Source organism: Cetorhinus maximus, chromosome 22 (assembly GCF_964194155.1).
Source record: "Cetorhinus maximus chromosome 22, sCetMax3.hap1.1, whole genome shotgun sequence".
NCBI classification, from domain to species: domain Eukaryota; kingdom Metazoa; phylum Chordata; class Chondrichthyes; order Lamniformes; family Cetorhinidae; genus Cetorhinus; species Cetorhinus maximus.
In genome coordinates, this window is record NC_135900.1 from 47,782,390 (window position 1) to 47,807,044 (window position 24,655).

The window sequence follows — 24,655 nt, forward strand, 5'->3', positions numbered from 1 at the left end:
GATCCCTACGGAATGCCGTCAGGGGGGGTGAAGGGAAGATGTGTTTGGTGGTGGCATCATGCTGGAGTTGGCGGAAATGGCGGAGAATGATCCTTTGAATGCGGAGGCTGGTGGGGTGATAAGTGAGGACAAGGGGGACCCTATCATGTTTCTGGGAAGGAGGAGAAGGCGTGAGGGAGGATGCGCGGGATATGGGCCGGACACGGTTGAGGGCCCTGTCAACGACCGTGGATGGAAAACCTCGGTTAAGGAAGAAGGAGGACATGTCAGAGGAGCTGTTTTTGAAGGTAGCGTCATCAGAACAGATGCGACGGAGGCGAAGGAACTGAGAGAATGGGATGGAGTCTTTACAAGAAGCGGGGTGTGAGGAGCTGTAGTCGAGGTAGCTGTGGGAGTCGGTAGGCTTGTAATGGATATTGGTGGACAGTCTATCATCAGAAATTGAGACAGAGAGGTCAAGGAAGGGAAGGGTCAGAGATGGACCATGTGAAGATGATGGAGGGGTGGAGATTGGAAGCAAAATTAATAAATTTTTCCAGGTCCCGACGAGAGCATGAAGCAGCACCGAAGTAATCATCGATGTACCGGAGAAAGAGTTGTGGGAGGGGGCCGGAGTAGGACTGGAACAAGGAATGTTCCACATACCCCATAAAGAGACAGGCATAGCTGGGGCCCATGCGGGTACCCATAGCACACCAACCCCCACTTATGGCACCTCCCCATGCCCACGCAGAAGATGCAACACCTGCCCCTTCACTTCCTCTCTCCTCACCGTCCAAGGGCCCAAACACTCCTTTCAAGTGAAGCAGCATTTCACTTGCATTTCCCCTAACTTAGTCTACTGCATTCGTTGCTCCCAATGCGGTCTCCTCTACATTGGAGAGACCAAACGCAAACTGGGCGACCGTTTTGCGGAACACCTGCGGTCTGTCCGCAAGAAAGACCCAAACCTCCCTGTTGCTTGCCATTTTAACACTCCACCCTGTTCTCTTGCCCACATGTCTGTCCTTGGCTTGCTGCATTGTTCCAGTGAAGCCCAACGCAAACTGGAGGAACAGCACCTCATCTTCCGACTAGGCACTTTACAGCCTTCTGGGCTGAATATTGAATTCAACAACTTTAGATCTTAAACTCCCCCTCCCCCCATCCCCACCCCGTTTCTTCCCCCCCTTTTTTTTTTCAATAATTTATATAGATTCTTCTTTCCCCACCTATTTCCATTATTTTTAAATCTAAACTAAAACCTTGTTAGTCTTTCCACCCCACCCCCACTAGAGCTGTACTTTGGATATCCTGTCTTCCATTCTTAATTAGCACTTTTCTCAGACAAATGTCACCACCTTCGACACCTCTTTGACCCTTTTGTCTGTGACATATTTTGATTATCTGCTCATCTCCACAATCACCACACCCTCAATGTGTCTCTCCCCCCCCCCACCCACCTTAAACGAATTTATATTTCTCCCTTCTTCTAACTATGCTTCAGTTCTGCCGAAGGGCCACGAAGGCTCGAAACGTTAACTGATTTCTTCTCCGCCGATGCTGCCAGACCTGCTGAGTTTTTCCAGGTAATTCTGTTTTTGTTTTGGATTTCCAGCATCCGCAGTAGCTTTTAGCTTTTTGTTTTTATAATAATAATGTATCCTTCAGGGCACATCAATATATAAAAATAAATCTCAAGACGTTGATCAAATAAATCAACACAAAATTCAACTTTTTATAATCACAGACGAAAAAAATTATATTCAGCTGCAGGCGTGATTTAGTTGTGGTATTGGCCCAGATTTTCCTATCAAAATAATAATGAGGCTAATGGCACCCTCCATTATTTATGCACAGGGGAAAATGCACAGTTAAATTCAAATAGCCTAAGATTGTTGTCCAGGTTGCACTGCTGCCCCATTAGTTTTGCAAAAATGGCATCTCACTGTTGGCTCACCATTGAAATGCATTGAATGGTGTGAAGTTGCTTTGCATGGTAGATATGAACTAAGATTGCCAAGTAAAGGCTTGTCCATTCTAGTCTAAATATTCCTTTAATGGCACGATAAGTGTTAATTGCTGCCAACAACTTTTCTGGCACTGAAAATCAATTATTTGTGTGGAGACTCAATCCTTCAGGTTTAAGTTGTTGTTGAAGATTTTAAAAATGTGAAATTTTAATTATTTCTGTCTCATTTCTCTCTCACTCTCTTAATCAAATATTTATTTCATTCTCTTTATTTTTCTTTCTGTACCTGCTTTGACATTGAATTCACCCACTCTACTCATCCTTCTACATCCTTCACTATAATTTCACAATTGTTCAACTTTATTGGTTAAGGAGATACACTGTTGTTTTTCCTGTTCATTCAGGTCTGAAATGTCTGGCTTCCCTTGTTGCAACATTATTGGCTCACATTTTTATGAACAAGTCATGCAAAATAATTAAATATTTAAACATACAAGGGCAAATCTAACTAATGGCAGACACTGTTAGATGCCCTGCTAAAGCAAATTATGGCCCAATAAGTTTCACCTTCCTCAGTGGAAGAAATGCATGCCCTAGCTCAAAGTGAGGTGTAACGTGCCAAAGTAGAGAATTAACTTTCAATTGTAATTTCATACCTGATACCAATTATTGGATCAATCAACAATGGGTTTGAACGTATGGAAAAAGCAATGTAGCTGTAAGTTACTTACTCACAAGAATTAATTGATGGAAAGGGAATTTGTTTTGTCATCTGGTGCAGGTTTAACAGGTATCATCATTTTAATTACGTTTGTGATGTCTTCATAAAGTAAAGCACAGAACTGCAAAGGAGTTAACTGGATATAAACCTATATTATCCATTTGGATCTTTGGTGAATTATTGTGCTTATTGAAGTAAAAATTCTTATCTTGATTTTAAACCCTTCTGTAACTTCCTCCAACCCTATAACTCCTACAGTAAACTTCCCATCTCTCTAACTCCAGTTCCATTTGCATACCCTTTCCTTTTCTCCCCATTGATGGCTGAGCCCTCAAGTGCACAGGTCTCATTCTCTGAAATTTCCTCCCTAAATACATATTTTTCCACTCCCTCTCCTCCTATGGGAAACTCTTTCAAACTTATTTCTTTGATCAACCTTTTGGTCATTCCGCGCCCACCCCTCCCCCCGCAATGTCTTTTTATTTGGCTCAGTGTTAATGTTTCTCATGCAGCTTTGGAGCATCTTGGGATATTTTGTATATCATAGGTGCTGGAAAAGCTGTTGTTATTGAAAATGTCAGTGCTGAATAATGGGAACTACAAAGGTTGTAAATGTTACACCCTTGGATAAACCCAGCAATTACAGACTAGTCAATTTAATCCTGGTGGTGGGAAAGTTTATTGGAATAATATTCCGGGACAAAATTAACAGTCTCTTGGACAAGTATAGATTAATTAAGGAAAGCCAGCATGGATTTGGATTTGTTAAAGGCAGGTAATGTTTAATTACTTTGAGTTTTTTGATGAGGTAACATAAGGGGTTGATGAGTGTAATGTGATTGACATGGTGTATATCAATTTCCAAAAGGCTTTTGATAAAGTGCCACATAATAGGCATTCCAGCAAAGTTGAAGAGCCTGCAATGTTGAAGAGCCTGCAATGAAAGAGACAGCGACAGTATGGATACAAAACTGGCTAAGTGACAGAGATTAATGGTGAACAATTGGTTTTTGGACTACAGGAGTGTATATAGTGGTGTTCCACAGCAGTCAGTATTAGGATTACTACTTTTCTTGATAAATAGTAATGATGTAGACAATGGAGTACAGGGCACAATTTCAACATTTTCATAAGACACAAAACTTGGAAGTATTGTGAACTGTAAGGAGGATAGTGAAAGACTTCAAGAGGACATTGGCAGGTGATTGGAATGGGTGAACATGTGGCAGATGAATTTGAATACAGAGTAGTGTGGAGTGATACATTATGTTCGGAAAAACAAATGAGAGGCAATATAAACTAAAGGGTACAATTCTAATGGGGATTCATGATCAGAAACCTGGGGTGTATATTTGTACAAATCATTGAAAGTGGCAGGGCAGGTTGTGAATGTGGTTAAAAGAAATGTGGGCTTTAAAAATAGAGGCATAGAGTAAAAATGCAAGGAAGTCATGATGAACATTTATAAAACACTGATTTGGTTTCACCTGGAGTACTGCATTAAATTCTGGACACTGCACCTTAGAAAGACTTTAGAGAGAGTGCTGCAAAGCTTTACGAGAATGGTTGAAGAACTTCAGTTACATGAATACATTGGAGGTGCTGGGGTTTTTCTCCTTAGAGAAGAGATGGTTGAAAGGAAACTTGATAGAAATATTCAAATTCACAATGGTGTAGACCAGGGGTTCCTAAACCATGGGTTGAGACCCCCCAGTGGGTTCACAGGATGAATAATCAGGGTCATGAGCTCCCTCACACCTGAGACAACAATGACTACTGTGGAGATGAAACTAGGCCTGAATGGAACTCTTGCAATGGATGACTTTGATAGAACTACAACTCCTGGTGTGCTCTGCAGCAACGCTCCGGCTGGTTGCCATGAGATCTGCTGGAGGTGGCCTCCATTTTGCTGCTGGTGAGTGAGAGCAATCCATGTGTACAGGGATTAATATTATTGTTCATGTATTAAAAGGAGCGGGTCGGTGGAGATTGTTACAGCACTGCACTATTAGCTTTAAGTTAACGAATAAATGAGGGAATTCAATATCAAATAGAGGTTGGAGGAATTCTCTCTCGGTAGCCGGGGATCCGTCCAGACAAATTTAGTTGGAGAAGCTGAGCAGCAGTGACAGGTCCTCAGGCTCGATGGAATTGGCACATTTGTCAGGGAAGAAAAAGCAGGAAAACCCCTTCCAAAAACCCTGCAACTGTATTTGCTTTCTCCTAAGAGCGAGACATTTTAAATGCACATTTCACTACTGCTTGAGACTGGGCTTCAAGTTTGATGTTGGCCAAAACATCATAATGGTAATTTTATTAAATTAAAATATTCAGAGAAGGCTCGGACAATATCACATTGCAAACGTTCTTTTGTATTAATTCTTACATGTAAATCATGGGTTTCCAAAACGAAGCTCCATCACTGCCTCCAGAACCTTCAAAACAGTATCACCTTTTCCTCCCCACCTCCCACTTTGGGGTCATGGCAATTTAAAAAACATTAAAACATTAAAATGGGGTCACAGTGGGAAAAAGTTTGGGAAGCACAGGTGTAGTCAGAGCAGGCAGACAGAAACAGCTCCTGTTCAAGGAAGGGTTGAGAACCAGGGAACACAGGTTTAAAATGATTGGCAAAAGAATCAAAGCTGACAGCATCTTTTTTACACTGCAAGTGGTTATGATCTGGAATGGACTGCTTGTAAGTCTGGCGGAGGCAGATTCAACTTTAACTCTCAAAAGGGAATTAGATAAGCACCTGAAATGAAAAAAAATTGCTGGGTTATGCAAAAAGGGCAGGAAAGTGGGACTACCTAGATTGCTCTTGCAGAGAGCTGGCACAGGCATGACTGTAACCATTCTATGATTGATTGACACAATTAGTGGAGGAAGTGCATTCAGCCCTGGAGATGGTGAGATTGAAGGCCACACACTGCAGAGTGTTTGAGCACCTTGCCTTCCTTTTCTCTTTGCACTAAAATCTCTCATACATATTCAACATGATAACCTGGTGGTACACCTGGTGAGCACAAGTGAGCAGGAGCAAATTCAAGTAGAAAGGATGGCAATAGAAACAGTTGACCAGAGGACAAGCTCATTTCTGAGCTCTGCCAAAGGGGACAGAGATGTAGGCTTCAGGAGCTCAGTATTTAAAAGACAATTGCTGTGTGTCAGTAATTGTTGAATGCAGGAAGGTTTTGCATGTTGGAGAGCATGGAGAAGAACACTGCTAACTTCTGTGGGGTTCTGACATACAGTATCAACACTCTTGTTATTTGTGGAGTGTGTGGCCACTTCAATCGATAGGTATATGCTGTTGCTGAGTCTTCCTTGCAGGAATTTCTGGCACCAATAAATACATCTCTGAGAAATCACAGATAAGGCCATCTCTGATTACTTCCTTTCACTGTTCTCCATGCAAATCCCGCTTCATTTCCAAATCCTTCTGTGTCCACTCTTGGAAAATAATTTTGCTGTAATCAATTACAATTGCACTTCCAAAATCCCAACAGTCCAGATTTTGACCCTCAATTCACCGTGACATGTCCATAGTTACAGATTTGCTCAATCACACCTTGAACTTTGATGCCTTTCTCATTGAAACCATTACTCTCTTTCTGCCTGGCCATTCCTCCTGGCCTTCATCTACACTCTCCAAGTCCAAGGGACACAGATATGGCAAAAAACTAGTTTAGTCATTCACCTTCAGATATGGCTAGACCACATAAAGCACTATTGAATCCTGCTCTCGGCTGTGAAAATGACTCACTGTTCCAGGATCACCCTGGAATGCAAAAGGTAACCCCCAGCTTCTTTTCTCAATTACAAATCATCTTCTTAAACCCTTCTCCCTGTTTCCTCCATCCTTGCCTCTAACTAGTGTGTGGAACTCAATTCTTTTGTCACTATGATTGAAGCCAATCAATAATCCACTGGCACTGCCACTTCCCTCCCTTTCTCTAGTCCACATGGCCAGCCTTCCTCTCAGGCTTCCCCTGCCCCAGCCCTCAATTTGTATCATTCTCCAGTTTCTCTCCTATCTGTCATGAGCCCAACTGGCCCATTCAAACCCCCTTCTGCTCTCTCAGCCCTATTCCCACTAAACTAGTGACCATAAATGTTCCGTCTAATTTTCCTTCACTGCACATGGTCGTACTCTTGCACTACATGGTACCTTTAGGATTATCGCATGGCCACATGTGTGAGCAACTTAAAGGGATCACTGTTTTTCCATGGGCTGTTTGATCTCTGTGCTAGAATTAGCATTTCTAATTGCTGCATGGCTGCGCAGCTTACAGGGAACATTACTAACTACCCAACTTCCCTTCCTGGCTCACATGCTATCTGATATTGTTAACAGTTCTCTCTCCTCAGGTTCTGTTTCTTTCTCCTTCAAACTTGTGGCCCTGCCACAAACTCCACTCCCTAGACACCAACTCTATCCTTCTTCCTAGCAGTCTGAAACTGAACCCGACTGTTTGAACCCCAAGATGAGCCCACAACCCTCTGCGTTCCTCTCATTCTGGTCTCTTGAATATTTCTGATTTTAATTGCTCCATCATTCATCATCATGGCTTTAGCTGGCTTGGCTCTGAACTCTGGAATTCCCTCTCTAAACCTCTTCACCTTACAACCTCACTTTCCTCCAACACACATCTTAAAACCTACCTCTTTGACCAAGCTTTTGGTCATTTGCACTAATATCCCCTTACATGTCTTGGCATCATATTTTAGTCTATAATGCCCCTCTTAAGTGCTTTGGGACATTTTATTAGATTAAAGGCACTATATAAATGCACATTGTTGTTGATTGTTCATACTTGACTCCAATAAATTATTGTAGAATTTACAATAACATTTTTTAAAAGTTAAAAGTTCAAATTAACTAAGTCTATGGCTTCAAAATTGATGGACCTTTTAAAATTTGTTCTTGGGGTGTGAGTTTCACTGGCAAGGCCAGCATTTGTTGCCCATCTCTAGTTGCCCTTGAGAAGGTGGTGAGCTGCCTCTTGAATCACTGCAGTCCATGTGGTGTCAGTACACCCACAGTGCTGTTAGGGAAGGATTTTGATCAAGTGACAGGGAAGGAATGGCAATATCGTTCCAAGTAAGGATGGTGTGTGGCTTCAAGGGGAACTTGCAGGTCATGATGTTCCCATACATCTGCTGCCCTCGTGCACTGGTGATGGAGGGAGTGAATATTTAAGGTGATGGATGGGGTACTGATCAAGCAAGCTGCTTTGTCCTGAGTTAGGTCAAGGTTCTTGAGTGTTGTTGGAGCTGCACTCATCCAGGCAAGTGGAGTCTATTCCACTCCTGTCATGCGCCTTGTGGATGGTGAACAAGCTTAGAGCAGTCAGAAAGTGAGTTAGTTGATGCCGAATTCCCAGTCTCTGATCTGCTCTTGTAGCCACAGTATTTATATGGCTGGTCCAATAAGTTTCTGGTCAATGTTCATCCCCAGGTTGTAGATAGTGGGGTTCTTCCATGATGGTAATGTTGTTGAAGTTCCCCTTCGAGCCACACACCATCCTGACTTGGAATTATATCGCCACTTGTTCACTGTCACGGGATCAAAATCCTGGAACTCCCTACCTGACAGTACTGTGGGTGTACCTACATCTGGTGGACTGCAGCGGTTGATGAAAGCAGCTCACAACTACCCTTCAAGGGCACTTAGGAATTAGCAACAAATACTGGCCTTGGCAGCGATGTTCACATCCCATGAAAGAATAAAACAATGAACATCAAGGGAGATAGTTAGATTCTCTCTTATTGGCAATGGTCACTGCCTAGTACTTGTGTGGCGCAAATGTTACTTATCACATTCATCAACGTTCAAGATTATGAAAGACTTGACAGAGTCAATACTGAGACATTTGTTTCTCCGGCTCTCCAGTGAGCCTAACAGCCATAAATGTGGGAGAGAGCCTACCAGCAACAAATGCGAGAGAGAAACAGTCTGTGATTGGAGGAGCAGTGTGATGGTGAGTGGTCACGCTGCATTCTCCCTCTCGCCCTCCTGCTCAGGCACCTGCACCGGCACTGGCCCCCTAAAGGAGTTCAGGGGTTAAGATGGCGGACTGAGCCAGGAAGGCCATGAGGAGCAACGGTCGTAGCAGCAGCGCCCGCCTGGGACAGGCAGAGTGTCTGACAGGACAGAGGGAGGAAATCCGTCTTGGCACCTTCACAGCTATTCCTCCCCAGCAGTAAAATGTCCAAACCTCGCGGGTCTGGGTGGGGAATAAGTGAGTCTGTGTGAGTGTGAAAGCGAGAAGGCTAAGACTGGTAGTGAGCCAGAAACACACACACCTTCCCCTCCTCCCCACCCCACCCCTCTAAAACCTACCCACAGAGCAATTTGGGAGAGTAGAAAAACCCAGGCTGAAAGGCAACCTGTTTCTGACCCCCACTCTTGTATGAATTCCGCCGAGGCCAGCGCAGAGTGTGTTCCACCAGAGGTGAACACAACGTCAGTGTTAGTTAAAACCAACTCCTTCGCTCAGCCCCAGTCCCCACTATTTCCCTGGTGACCAGAATCTGGGGCCTAGTTTGTCTCTCCAGTTCTGCATTTTAAGCATAAAGGCAAAAAAGGTTTTATTAGTTAGCTCTGCTCTTGGCGATTCTTAATTGACATTTTTATTAATTGCTCTCATTTTTTAAATGATCAATTTATTGCTTAATTTGACATTGATTTTTTTTTAAATTAATGTTTAATGTTGTGCTAAACCTTATCTTTCTGAAATTTGCTCATGGGCCCCTTTGAGTGAAAAAAAATTGAAATCTGGACCATCACGCCAAAAAGTTGGACAATACTGCATTCGAGCAACTTTCACGCCTGCCTCAAACCTGCTCACTATGTGTTTTTTTACTGTGTTCGATGGCTCTGCAGATGACGGTCTTGTCTGTCTCGATTTCTCCAACAGATGTTGTCTTGCCTGTTTGCTGTGGTAAGATGGCGGCGGTGTCGGGGAACAGAGGTCTTGATATTAGCCTCGCAGCATTACAGAGGCAGGATCCGTACATCTTTCATATTATGGATGTGGCCAGTCAAGTAGCGCTATACACCTTCAGTCAAAGAGATAACGAATGGGTGAGTTTAGTGCGAGGAAAGGCGAGTCTGGGGGATTTCGGTAACGTATTGAAGCGACATCGCCGCCGCCGCTGCTGCTGCTGGAGGGAGGTAAAAGGACAGGTTGTTGGTGTTGGATTTGGCATTACTTCGAAAGCTGTTGATGGACTTTATATGTCAAATTGTGTTTGTCTTATGCTGTTGCTAAACCTGACAACAAACGTTCGGGTCACTCTTTAAAAGATGTATATTGAAGGATGTGAGATCTTTGTAGACGATTCTTGGGACGTTCAACTCTCACAGACCTTCTAACAAAACAAATAAATGAATATGAAATTGTTGACAAACAGCGATGCAACAAAATTAGGCAGAGACTCGAAAAAATGTGGTCTGACATGACCTCAATATATTCGAAGGCGTATCTGAAACTGATGCCTGGGATGTTAAAGGCCTAGAAAATGTGATACAAAAATGATGCTAAAAGAGAACTTAGAGAATTCGGGCCTACAATTTTCAAATATTAATGATCTTTTGTATCGTCTTCATAAGCCCTTGGTTTGGCCTCTTGCAGGATGGTTTTCCAGATTGAATGGAATCTAACTAGCATACAGTCATATAAATTGTAATTTCTGGTGTCTTTTATTAAAATATTACATTTTCTGCTCCTCCCAACTTATAAAACATACATTAGTGCTTTTTGAGTAACAATGTTTCTGCTGTAGTGTTTTTACAGAAGAGCCCCCACCCCCCCTAAGCAGTGAAAAAAAATCAGAACTTAGAATTTTTCTAAATCTCCAATTGTTGAAGTAAATGCCACTTGCCACTATTGTAGAACCTTGTTACTTGTCCATAAAAAGGGCAAAATGCAACATAAGCGTGAACCCCGAATCACTGTATAAACGAGACACACCTTGCAAGATTCTCTTTCACTCCCCCGCACCTCCTTCAAAAGTTTGAGGGCTATCCCATTCAAACCATTCTATACATTAGCCAAATGTCACATTTTTGTTAGAAGGGTGTTTGTTTTTGTCAATGATAGTTGATAGGGCTTTTTAAAATAGTTGACTGAAATTCTGATAATTACTGTTATTCCAACAGTGTGTGTATGTTGTACAATTAAATAACTTTATCTAAAGATAAAACAGTGGTAATGACTAAGTTAGTATGTAGGTGAAAATGTCAAGTGTCTGAATTGCACTTCTTTTCCAGACCTTGTACTTGTGCTGGGGTGCGGTTCCTAGGCTGTTTTGCATTACTTTAGATGTGCAATTTACACACAAAGTAAAACTGTAATATAATGCGAAACAAATTGGACGTGCGGATTAACCTCCATACTGAATCTTTTTCAGTTTGTTTTGTTAATCCTTCCTGAGGTGACAGTATTGGGACTTTCTCCATTTCAGGCACACTGTTAGCTTCAAGGGATTTGGGTTCCGATAGCTTTTCTCAGCTAAAATAAAAACCCCTGACTGCACCAGTGTGATGTTTTAGCTATTTCATACACCGACCACCTGAAGTAAGATTGTTAATTAGTGTCAAATTTAGGACAAGTTTTGCACAGTAAGTCTATGTCCTACTAATTTACTGCACTCTTTCCATGAAGAACTCTTGTAGTCAGTAGATGAGAAGGCTTTCATTCCATTGGTCTGGGCTTGATTTGAACCCAGCCAGTTCCTTCTTGTTTCTATTAACATATGGTATTTTAGTTTCTTAAAGGAAATTCTTTTAGCTCACATTTTATTCATGGCAATTAAAGTCACATGAACATTTCACACAGTCTGTTTCGGTCAAGCATTAAGAGAGAACACATTTGTATTTATGTAGCCCTGGGATATTGGTTGTGAAACATTTTGCAATGTTGAAGTGCATCACTGTCATGTAGTCAAGCACACAGTCAATTTGCACAAAATACGACCACAGAAAGATCAAATGGATAGATAACCAGATGGGTTATTTTGGTGTTTGTTGATGACGTACTAGGCACTTTTCATTTACATAAAAGTACATCAGAGTAATATTAGTAACAAGTGTTACGGATAGGGGAGGGAGGCAAAACTGAAACCCTTTATTTTTCTCGCTGACTGTCTGTAAGCAGAGGTATTTAACTTTTGAAATAGGCTGTGGCATGTTTCCCCAAATCCCTTTTTGTGAGATCAATTTTTTAAGTGACTCACAGCAAACTCACTTTAGGGTTAAATCAGAAGTAAAGTTTATTCATACATTCAAACCCAGGGAATGGCCACAACTTTATACACACACAAGCACACAAGAAGAAGATAGGAAAGAGGAGTTTTTACAACAATGAATAACTTAAAAGAAAAAGCAGCACAGATGTGGATATCAGGTCACTTGATTGCCAGGATCCAGAAAGTCAGAGTCCAGTGAGTGTTCTTTCACAGAGGAGCTACAGTTCAGCTAGCTCAAGCAAGATTTTGCAGAATTCCTTTTAAAGTTGATGGGGACACAGCAAGATGAGGTTAGTATACTGAGACTTGGTCTGCTCGATAGGTGGTGGCAGGAATCTTCCAGAGAAATAGGGTTTGGGGAGGCTTAGACCTGATGCAGACTGTTGGTCAGCCTGGAATCCTGCTTTGATGTTTGCAGACTGAAGTTTAAACGGCAGACTGAATTGCAAGTCTGGAAATATATTATTAAAACTTTCCAAAGGCCAGAAGCTTAGGGTATGGATTTGGAGCTGACAACACATTCAAGGACTTTGGAAAGGAAAGGGAAGTTAGAGAACTGTATGGTAGTTTGCAAGGATGGTGGAGTCAATGATTTTTTTAAAGGAGAGGGGCCATGACACCAGATTTAAAGGAGGGAGGGACAACACCTGAAGAGAGAGACATGTTTACGATATCTACTAACAAGGCACCAGAAGGTGAAGTTAAGTTGTCAGTTCAGTAGGAATAGGATCAAAGGAATAGGAGGTGGATCATGTGGACAAGATCAGGTCAAAGAGGGCATGAGGGGAGAGCATCAGGTCATAAGAAATAGGAGCAGGAGGAGGCCATTCAGACCATCGAGCCTGCTCCACCATTCACTGAGATCATGGCTGATCTGACTGTGCCCTTGATTCCCTTGTCAAACAAAAATCTGCCTAACTCAGCCTTGAATATATTCAATGACCCAGCCTCCACTGCTTGCTGGGGAAGAGAATTCCAAAGACTAATGACCCTTTGAGAGAAGAAATTACTTCTCATCTCCATCTTAAATGGGCGATCCCTTTTCTTTAAACTGTGTTCCCTAGTTCTAGATTCTCCAACAAGAGGAAACATCCTCTCAACATCTACTATTTTAAGCCCTTTCAGAATTTTATATGTTTCAATAGGATCACCTCTCACTCTTCTAAACTCCAGTGCATAAAGACCCAACCTGCACAACCTCATCTCAGGAATCAACCCAGTGAATCTTGTTTGAACTGCTTCCAATGCAAGTATATCCTTCCATAAGTAAGGAGACCAAAACTGTGCACAATACTCTACGTATAGTCTCGCCACTGCCCTGTACAATTATAGCAAGACTTCCATCTTTTAAACTTCATCCCCCTTGCAATAAAGGCCAACATTCCATTGACCTTGCTAATTACTTGCTGTACCTGCACGCTAATGATTTATGATTCGTATACAAGGACACCTAGATCCTTCTGTGCTGCAGCATTTTACAGTCTCTCTCCACTTAAATAATATTTTGTTTTTCTATTCTTCCTGCCAACGTGCACAACCTCATTTTCCCACATTATATGTCATCTACCAAATATTTGCCCATTTACTTAACCTATATGTATCTGTTTACATCCTTTGTGTTCTCTTCACAACATGCTTTCCTACCTATATTTGTATCTTCAGCAAATTTGGCCACAGTACAGTCAGTTTCTTCATCCAGGTCATTAATAACGGATCCCTGTGGCGCTCTACTAGTTACAGTTTGTCAACCTGAAAATGAGCCATTTTTCCCAACTATGTTTCCTGTTCATTAAATAATCTTCCATCCATGCTAATATTCACCCCCAAAACCATGAGCTCTTAGCTTGTGGCACCTTATCAAATGCCTCTTGGAAATCCAAATACATTATATCTACTTGTTCCCCTTTATCCACCCTGCTTGTTACGTCCTCAAATATCTCTAATAAATTTGCCAAACACAATTTCCCTTTCCAAAATCATGTTGACTCTGCCTGATTATATTATGATTTTCTAAATGTCCTACTACTACTCAATAATAGATTCTGGCATTTTCCCAATGATAGATGTTAGGCTAACTGGCCTATAGTTTACTGATTTCTGTCTCCCTCCTTTCTTGAATAGAGTTGTTAAATTTGAGGCTTTCTAATCCGCTGGGACCTTTCCAGAACCTAGGGAATTTTGGAAGATTGGAAGAATGCATCCATTATCTCTGCAAACACCTCTTTTAAGACCCTAGGGTGCAGTTCAAAAGGTCCAGGGGACTTGTCAGCCTTTAGTCCCATTAGTTTTCCGAGTACATTTTCTCTCATAATTGTTTTAGGTTCCTCTCTCCCTTTTGCCCCCCTGCCTTTCTACTATTTTTGGAATGCTTTTTGTAACTTCTACTGTGAAGACAAGCTCAAAACATTCATTCAAGTTTCTGTCATTTCCATGTTTACCATTATTTACTCCTGAGCCTCACCCTCTTATGTTTAATTTCATAATTTGTATGTTTTAGGAATAAAACTTTTAAGTTGGGATTGCAGTTTCAATAAAAAGATAATGGAAACACCAGATTGAGAAACTGATAAACAACCCTGAAGTAAATGCAATTCTAACAGACATGGGGTAATTATAGTTGAAAAGAGAAGTTTTATTGTGTTGCTGGAATGGCGGTAAAAGGTATTCACACAGGATTATAGTGGCAACTTTGGTTGTAATGGGAGGAGCCAGTTTGTCTCAAGACATTTCTGAAAATGCTTTAAAGTTGGAGTGTAAACTGGGGATGTATCACTTATTCATGTTGGTTTCTCAGCTCAAAGAAGCTAAAAGCAAATTTTAGACACTGGGTTTCTTGATGGAGTCAGGAAGCCTAGTAAGAGGGCTATTATTTGCGTTAGAAAGATCAATTAAATTAAAGGGTTTTAAAAATTCTTTCAAGGAATGTGGGTGTCGTTGGCTAGGTCAGTTTTATTGCCCATCCATAATTTTCCTTGAGAAGATGGTGGTGAGCTGCTGTCTTGAACAGCTGCAGTCCATAGGTGTAGGTACAACCATAGTGCTGTGAGGGAGGGAGTTCCAGTATTTTGCCCCAGCAACAGTGAAGGAACGGTGATATATTTCTGAGTGAGGATGGTGTGTGGCTTGGAGGAGAGCTTCCAAATAGTGGCTTTCCCATTCATCACTGTTCTTGTCCTTCTAGGTGGTATTGGTCATGGATTTGGAAGGTACTGTCTAAAGAGCTTTGGTGAATTCCTGCAGTGCATCTTGTAGATGGTACACACTGCTGCCACTGTGCATCGGTGATGGAGGGATTGAATGTTTGTGAATGGGATGCCAGTCAAGTGGGCTGCTTTCTCCTGGATGATGTCGAGCTTCTGAGTGTTGTTGATGCTGCACTCATCCAGGCAGGTGGGGAGTATTCCATTACACTCCTGACTTGTGCCTTGTAGGTGGTGGAAAGGCTTTGGGGAGTCAGGAAGTGAGTTACTCTCCACATGATTCCTAGTCTCTGGCCTGCTCTTGTAGGCACAGTATTTATATGGCTAGTCCAGTTCAGTTTCTGGTCAGTGGTAACCCTCAGGATGTTGATAGTGGGGGATGCCTGGCACTTGTGTGACACGAATGTTACTTGCCACCTATCAGCCCAAGCCTGGATATTGTCCAGGTCTTTCTGCGTTTGGACATGGACTGCTTCAGTATCTGAGGAGTCGCAAATGGTGCTGAACATTGTGTAGTCATCCCCACTTCTGGCCTTGTGATGGAAGGAAAGTCATTGAAGCAGCTGAAGATGGTTGGACCTAGGACACTACCCTGAGGAACTCCTGCAGTGATACCTTAGAACTGAGATGATTGGCCTCCAACAACCACAACCATCTTTCTTTGTGCTAAGTATGACTCCAACCAATGGAGAGTTTTCCCCCTGATTCCCATTGACTCCAGTTTTGCTCGATCTCCTTGATGCCACACTTGGTCCAATGCTGCCTTGAAGTCACCTTTGGAGTTGGGCTCTTTTGTCCATGTTTGTACCAAGGCTGTAATGAGGTCAGGAGCTGAGTGATCATGGCAGAACCCAAACTAAGTGCTGTTGAGCAGGTTATTTCCTAAGCAAGTGCCCCTTGATAGCACTGTTGTTTTAAAGATAAAATATAATGAGTTTAAGTCTCTATCTGGGACATCCTAGGTGTGACATTGCCATGGGGATAGGTTGTATGGAACTACCCTTTGTGTGGGGCTTGTCTGAGTGTTTTTCTGATAGAAACAAGCAGAGTCAGCTTGGAAGGCTGTGAGAAAGCTGCCAGCAGAGAGATATTGGAAGGCTGTAAGAAGGGAATTATGTATCTGGCAGCAGTCAGAACTCGGGGATGTTCTCATCTGGAGTCATTAAGCAGGAATTGAGAATGGAGTCCATGCTCAGAATGATAAGGCCAGTGAAAGAGATTGGCAGTGGAATCCTTGCAGAGAGAACGGGTTCTGGAAGTGTTAAGACTAGGAAACTGAGAAGAATTAAATTGAATTCCTGAGACCTGTGGTACACCTTGGCTTCATATCAAGAAATGTGAAAGAACTCTCAGGATCCTGTAATATATGGGCCAGGGTGGATGATGGTGCTCTTGGATGCAATTAAAAACGGAAAGGAAAGTTGTTAAGATTTTCAGTGCATTTGTGAAATATATTAAAATAATATATATTAAGTTAGTGTGTGCTTTGTTTAATTCTTGTGCAGTAAAAATTTTTGTATAAAATGTGAAACCTTGTGGTATAATTTCTTTCAGTTAATAACTGAGTTCAAGTTTATTTTTAAAAATTAATGGTCTCCCTCGAGCTCATAATACTAAGGGGCCAATGCTCACGGTTGCTGCATTTTTTCCATTTAATACTTGTAGAAGTTTTTACTGTCTGTTTTTGTATATCTTACTTGTTTTCTCTCATTCTCTAATTTCTCCCTCTATTTTTTTTGTCATTCTTTGCTGGTTTCTAAAATTTTCCCAATCTCACGGCCTACCACTCATCTTTGCAACATTGTACATCCTTTCTTTAAATTTGATACTATCCTTAACTTTGTTAGCTACAGATGGTGCATCCTTCTGGTGCATCATTCTTGCAGAGTCTTTCTCAGTGGGCTATATCTTTGAGAGTTATGAAATATCTCCTTAAATGTCTGCTGCTGCTTCTCTACCATCTTACTTTTTAACCTATTTCCCCAGTCCTCTTTAGCCACCTCTGGCCTCACACTCTTATAGTTGCCTTTATTTAAATTTAAGAGTCTAATTGCAGACTTACGTTTTTCACTCTTGCCTAGAGAACCTTTTACATTTATTAATCTTGTCTCATTATACATTACCAGGTCTAAAATAACCTTTTCCCTGGTTGGTTCCAGAATATATTGTTCTAAGAAACTGTCCTGAATACTAAGAAACTGTCCTGAATGCATTCCAAGGAATCATCCTCCAAGATACATTTAAGGAGATATTTCATAACTCTCAACAAAGATGTAGGGTCTTTCTTCCTCAATGGACTATGAGAAGTGTGCATCATCCTTGGCTAACAAAGTTAAGGATAGTTTCAAATTTAAAGAAAGGATGTTCAAGGTTAATTAGATTCATCCAATCTATACGCAGATTAAAATCTCCCACAGTTATTGCGGTACCTTTCTTAGAATTGTTTGTTGATTTACACTCTGTCTTACAGTGTAGCTACTGTCGAGAAGCTAATAAACTACCCCTACTAGTGACTTTTTTCCTATGCTATTTCTTACCTCCACCAACTGACTCTACATTTTGATCCTCTGAGCCAAGATAATTTCTTACTACTCTCACCCTTGATCCCACCTCCTTTTCCCTTCTACATGTCTTCCAAATGTCAAATACCCTTGAATATTCAGGTCCCAGCCATGGTCACTTTACAACATATCTCTGTAATGACTATCATATCATACAGTAATTTATTTCCATTTGTGCTGTCAGTTCTTTCATCTTGTTACGAATGCTGTGTGCATTCAGATAAAAGAGCATTTAATTAGGTCCTATTGACCATTTTTCCCAACTCTGACATTACTTGCTGACACATTCTTCTGTTTGTACTCTCTGCCTCTTCCTATCACACTCTGGTTTTCATTACCCACATTGCTATCCTACACTATTGCCTTGTTCTTTCTCTTTAACTTTCTAAATCTCCCCCATGTGAACCCTCCATGCCACCCCTAACTATTTAGTTTCAAGATTTTTCTACAGCCCTCATTTTACGATTCAACAGTGCACTAGTCCCAGTGCATTTCAGGTGAAGACCCTCCCAATGGTACAGCTCCATCTTTCCCAGTACTGGTGCCAGTGTCCCATCAATCGAAACCCATTTCTCCCACACCAACCTTTGAGCCACGCATTCAACTCTCTGATTTTATTCATCCTACGCCAATTTGCTTGTGTCTCAGGTAGTAATCCAACATTGTAACCTTTATGGTTCTTTTTCATTTAATTCCTAGCTGTTCATACTCCCTCAGCGGAACCTCTTTCTTAGTCCTATCTATGTCATTGGTACTCACGTGGACCATGACAAGTGGATCCTTCCCCTTTCATGCCAAGTTCCTCTCCAGCCCTGAGGAAATGCCCTTAACCCTAGCACTGGACAGGCAACACAGCCTTTGGACTTGTACTCTTGGCTGCAAAGAAGTGTCGATTCCCTATGATAACTACATTCCTTTGTACTCCTCCTTCCCCCACAACCACCACCACCACCAAATGGTTCCCGGCAATGTGTTCAGTTTGTTCATCATCTCTGCAGCTCCTGCTCTCATCTACACAGGTTGCAAGAGCATTAAACCTCATGGACAATTGCAAGGGCTCAGGCTCCTGAATTGCTACTTTTGGATTCCCATACCTGCCTCTCTTACAGTCACACCCGCCGCTCGCTGACCAGGAACCAAATCTGAAGTATCTTGTTGAAGGGGTGTGACTGCTTCCTGGAACAAAGTGTCCGAGTAATTTTCCCCTTCCCCGTTTGTATCACATTGGCTGAAGTTTGGACTCCATCTCACCAACTCATAGCTGAAGTTCTTCGAGCTGCAGACACTTACTGTAGATGTGTTTGTCATGGCTCACACAGGTATCCACAAGCTCCCACATGCTTTAGCTGCTCTGCCATGTTCATTTCGTTTGTATTTAACTGATTAGGTTTCACATTTAAAATATCAACCAATGATTATCCGTAGTTAAATTAGGGAATTTAACTGCTTACATTATAAATTTAACATAATACTTATATCTTTTTTTAATTTGTTCAAGCGATATAGGTGTTGCTGGCTAGATCAGCATTTATTGCCCATCCCTAATTGCCCTTTGTAGGTACACCACGTGGTAGGCAGTGCATAGAAGTATTGTCACTGGACTAGTAATCTAGAGACCTAGGGTAATGCTCTGGGGACCTGGGTTCAAATTCCACCATGACAGATGGTGAAATTTGAATTCAATAAAAATCTGGAATTAGAAGTCTGATGACCATGAAACCATTGTCGATTGTTGTAAAAATCCATCTGGTTCACTAATTTCCTTACCTGGTCTGGCCTACATGTGACTCTAGATCCACAGCAATGTGGTTGACTCTTAAAAGGCCTAGCAAGCCACTCAGTTCTACCAAACTTTTCTCCCTAAGTACTGGTTTAAACTACTGCCCCAGTTTAGAGGAGGGGGGAAGAAAACAAAAAACTCACCAATTACCTATCTCCACACCTACTTAATACCTCTGGGCTTTAGCTCTCCAGTCTCTCTGACTCTGGCTCCCTCTCTTGCACCATTCCGTTTTGTAAAAGGCCAGAACAACAACACCTCCCTCACTGCACCAGATTCCCTCACTTACCAAATTGTCATTTCGTAGTACTTGAGTAGTGCTGAAAAAAAGAGACATGTCAAAGATTTTCGTCTTGCGCTCATCAGGATACTTCTCAAGAATACCAATACAAGGGGAACTATGTTGTTTTTCAGCAATACTTACCACATTCCTAGATTTATGCACTCTATCTCCAGCTGCACCTTCGTGCAACTTATTTTGGCATCCGTTGAACCTCCTGCATTTATGCTAGGTCAGATTCAGGTGAGTCAGTCACTGCTGGCTAGGGAACCAGTTCTATCTAGTTATGCAGGTGCCTATAAGCAGGAACCTTGTCAATCACTGACCAAAACTGAAAGAAATTACAATTTACTTTTACAGCTTCGTTAATGTGTTTTATTCAGTGATGGGATATGGGTATGGCTAGGTAGGCCAGCATTAATTGACCATCTCACAGTGCTGTTAGGGAGGGAGTCCCAGGGTTTTAACTGAGCGATGTTGAAGGAATAGCGATATATTTCCAGGTCAGGATGGTGAGTGGCTTGGAGGGGAACTCCCAGGTGGTGGTGTTCCCGTGTGTCTACTGCCCTGTTCTTCCAGATGGTAGTGGCCGTGGGTTTGGAAGGTGCTGTCTAAGGAGGCTTGGTGAGTTCTTGCAGTGCATTTTGTAGTTGATACACACTGCTGCCACTGTGCATTTGTGGTGGAGGGAGTGAATGTTTGTGTATGTGATGTCAGTCAAGCGGGGGCCACTTTGTCCTGGGTGGTGTTGAGCTTCTTGAGTGTTGTGGGAGCTACACTCATCCAGGTAAGTGGAGAGTATTCAATCACACTCCTGACTTGTGCCTTGTAGATTTTTTTTAAAGTTTCTATAATTTATTGCTTTACTATGAGACCTAATATACAGAGGTAATCAGTACAGCAGAAGCCATGAGCCTGGAAGCAAATTTGCAATCCAGCCCATCTGTACTCAATTTCTTGCAAACACTTGGTCCATTCCTCTAGTCTTCTCTCCAATTTTGAGGGGTGATCTTGCCAATAGGAGACACGTTCCATGTGAGCCCAGCCTGCGTCACAACATAACTCTAGACTGCAACACAGAATGCTAATTCTCTCAAAAGGATAGCATTTCCATACTTGTCATGAAAGTCAGGACCAGTTTTGTGGTGAGCTTGACGAACGCTCTGACCAGACGCAGAAAGCAAACTCTTGGCCAAAGTTACCACCTCCACCGCGTGCCCGTTTACCCTTCAGGAAAACAAAACTATGGTGGACAGGCCTAGGGCAGTCAGGAGGTGAGTTACTCGCCACAGAATTACTAGCAAGTTTGGTAGTAGAAGAGTGAGGCCCTGTAGAGCTTGATGTGAAGAGCTTGATAAATGATTAAGCCAGTTTTGTACCAGACTTATTTAGCTGTATGCCCTGCTTATTTGAAGGAGCAGAGATGAGAATCATTTTAAGGGAATGGGAAGTTTGAAGACAGTAAAGGTATGGCATGAGTGACCGCATCTTAAGTAAATTTGAGGAAATAGCTGTGCAGAGAAAAATATGAGAATCAGAAGCTTGCATTTTGAATTGGAAAGTACAGTTTTAAGCAAGTTGTTTGGGGGAGTGGGGAGTGTTTTTTTAATGTTAGATGCTGAAGGAATGTTGCTCCTAGAGGCCCATGGTATGATCTTGGCCCACTCCTCCTCTTCATCTGCATGTTGCCCTTGGAAACATTATAATGAAGATTTGGGGTCAATTTCCATCTGTCTGCAGATGATACTGAACTCCAGACCTTTTCAAGACCTCTCGATAGCCCCATGTGACATTCAATTTTGGATGAGCTCAGTTTCCTCCAACTAAATATTGGGAAGAGGTTTTGGTCCTATCACATATTCTTAACTCTTGCTGCTAACCTCCCCTCCCCGACCACCAGCCACTGTCTGCCACCAGCCACTGTCTGAACCAGATTCTTCCCGACCTTAGCGTCCTAACTGACCCCATGCTGAGATTCTGACCCCATATCTTCTCCAAACATCCCATCCCACTCTACTTCCTCTAAGGATATTATTCCATTCTCTCAGTTTCCATGGCATCTGTTCTGATGATGCTACCTTTTATACCAATACCTCCCATATGTTTTTCTTTTTTTTTCAACTGCGGATTCACCTCCACCGTGGTTTACAGTGTCCTCGACCATGCCTGTCTTATTTCTCAGACTTCTGCTCTTGCCCCTCCCCCTCCCTCCCAAACAATGATAGCACACCCCCCTCCACCTTGTCCTTATCTTCGATCCCATCAGCCTTTCATCCTCCATTATTTCTGCCAGCTCCAACATGATGCCACATCCAAACACACAATCCCTCACCTTTCAGTATTCTAAAAGGTACTCCTTCTGCGACACCCTGGGTCACTTTGTAATCACTTCTTTCTTTTCCCACCGCACCTTTCTGTGCAAGTACAATACCTGCCTTTTTAGTTACTCCCTTTTCACCATCAAGGGCTGCAAATACTCCATTGAGGTAAAAGAGCAATTTATTTTTAATAGTTTCAACTTTGTTAGCGGTGAATACAGTATACTATGTGGTCTCTTCAACACTAGGAGATCAAATGCAGACTGGACGATCACTTGGTGGAACACCTGCGTTCAATTGGCAAGCATGATCCTGAGCTTCCAGTTACTTGTCATTTTATGGAGCTGTCAGCTGTGGCTCAGTTCATAGCACCCTCGCCTTTGAATCAGAGGGTTGTGGGTTCATGTCCCACTCCCGGAAACCAAGAACTGTGAATGTACTCGAAAGAGTTACATGCGATCTGTTGATAACTCGAAAGAGTTACTTGTCATTTTATGGAGGTGTCAGCTGTGGCTCAGTTCATAGCACCCTCGCCTTTGAATCAGAAGGTTGTGGGTTCATGTCCCACTCCCGGAAACCAAGAACTGTGAATGTACTCGAAAGAGTTACAATCTGTGACTGTTGATAACTCGAAAGAGTTACTTGTCATTTTATGGAGGTGTCAGCTGTGGCTCAGTTCATAGCACCCTCGCCTTTGAATCAGAAGGTTGTGGGTTCATTTCCCACTCCCGGAAACCAAGAACTGTGAATGTACTCGAAAGAGTTACATGCGATCTGTTGATAACTCGAAAGAGTTGCTTGTCATTTTATGGAGGTGTCAGCTGTGGCTCAGTTCATAGCACCCTCGCCTTTGAATCAGAAGGTTGTGGGTTCATGTCCCACTCCCGGAAAACCAAGAACTGTGAATGTACTTGAAAGAGTTACATGCGATCTGTTGATAACTCGAAAGAGTTACTTGTCATTTTAAATCTTTGCCCCAACCCACTGTGAACCCTGTCCTCCATCCCCTGCACACTGTTCTAATGAAACTCAACAGATGTTTGAGGAACAGCATCTTATTGTTCTATTGGGCATTTTACATACTTCCAGACTCAGCATTCTGAGTTCAGAAATTTCAGATCATAATCGCAGCTCCTATTTTTTTCTGACAACAGCTGTTAATAATAATTCTGCTATTGCCATTTGCACCTCCTCTAGATCCATCTTTTGTTTCTTTACTTGTCCCACTAGCACCCTCTTTTATCTTACACCATTATCCCTTTTGTCATTTAACCTCTCCTGCCCTCCACCCTATCACAGACCTTTTTTTCTCCCTTCCCAGCTTCCACTGCATTCTGCACTTGCTTGAAACCTGTTTAAATTTCTCCTGTTCTAATAAAAAGGCTATTGCCCCAAAACATTGGCTGGCATTTTCCAGCCTCTCAGGCCAACGGGATCTTCCAGTCCTGCCAATGTGAGTGGAGATTTCATTGGCTCACCGGCCCCACTGCAGGGTGGAGGTGGAGGGTCGAGGGTGGGCTGCTGGAAGATTCCGGCCATTAACTCTCTTTTTCTCACCACAGATGCTGCCTGACCTGCTGAGTATTTGCAGAATTTTCTGTTTTAATTAAATATTTCTAGCAGCAGCATATTTTGTTTTAGTTAATTTATGCTGATCTGGTTCAGAGATGCAAAGAATGCTTAAAATATTACAATTCTTAAGGTCTATGGCCATTTGATGAAACTAATTGGTTTGCATAAAGATCCTCGTTTGCATCATGATAAGCTTCAAGAAGTTTTGCTAAGTACTTTCATTACAATGCATTGGTGAAGAACTAGATAAAACCCATGCTATAAGTACTGCAAATAAGATTTCTGCTGGTAATAGCTCTTTTCTCCATGTTATGTGCACAGTTAATTCCTTGCACCATGTTAGTTTCTGTTGTTCATTGGAATATTGCAATGGAGGACAAATATACATTTTACCTGTCTTCTAGATAATACAACATGTATAGAACTGAGAATTTAATACTTTATAGGTTGATAAAATTTCTGTGCAAAGTTTGTGTAGTTTATAGTGGCAGTCCACAGAACTAAATGCATAAAGCATGAAAATGTACTAATATTAAATGCACTGAGTGAAGAACTAAATATTAATTATGGTATTCTTCTAGTCATTTAAAATTAAAAGACCATAGTTATTTTCTGTTTAAGCTTTTAGTGCTTAATGCACAAGATTATTATTTTTGGAGCATGACTTTTTAGAGGCAAGAAGGAATTTAGCTTTATTCTCACTTTGGTGCACAGAACACACCGAACCAAAACACAGGGGAAGATGGTATATGATAAAACGGGGTGCAAATGAGACAAGTAGTGAAATAAAAGATGGATCTAGAGGAGTTGGAGATAGAAAATAGCAGAATCATTAGTAACAGCTGCATTTCATTCTTGCAAATTACAGAACAGTGCATGAAAGATCGTACTACTTATCTTGACTGTGATCTCCATTCTTCAGAATTGTGATTTACACCGTTTTCTTATTATCTATTTAATTTATAGATTTACCATGCTTTTGCTGCTAAGAGCAACTGTCAGTAGTAGACTGTGTGT

General features: G+C 41.9%; 1 protein-coding gene across 3 annotated transcripts in view; it reads left to right on the forward strand.

Moving 5' to 3' along the window:
• The first annotated feature begins 9,577 nt into the window (after positions 1 to 9,577).
• dcp1b (decapping mRNA 1B) overlaps positions 9,578 to 24,655 on the forward strand; it is a 99,552-nt gene continuing 84,474 nt past the window's right edge. The window contains exon 1 of one of the 3 annotated variants that reach the window (XM_078568252.1): positions 9,578 to 9,762. In XM_078568252.1, the coding sequence (XP_078424378.1) occupies positions 9,625 to 9,762 (138 nt within the window). In that variant the 5' untranslated portion in view covers positions 9,578 to 9,624. The remainder of the gene's footprint in view (positions 9,763 to 24,655) is intronic. The other 2 variants (XM_078568251.1, XM_078568253.1) reach the window with 2 other exon arrangements.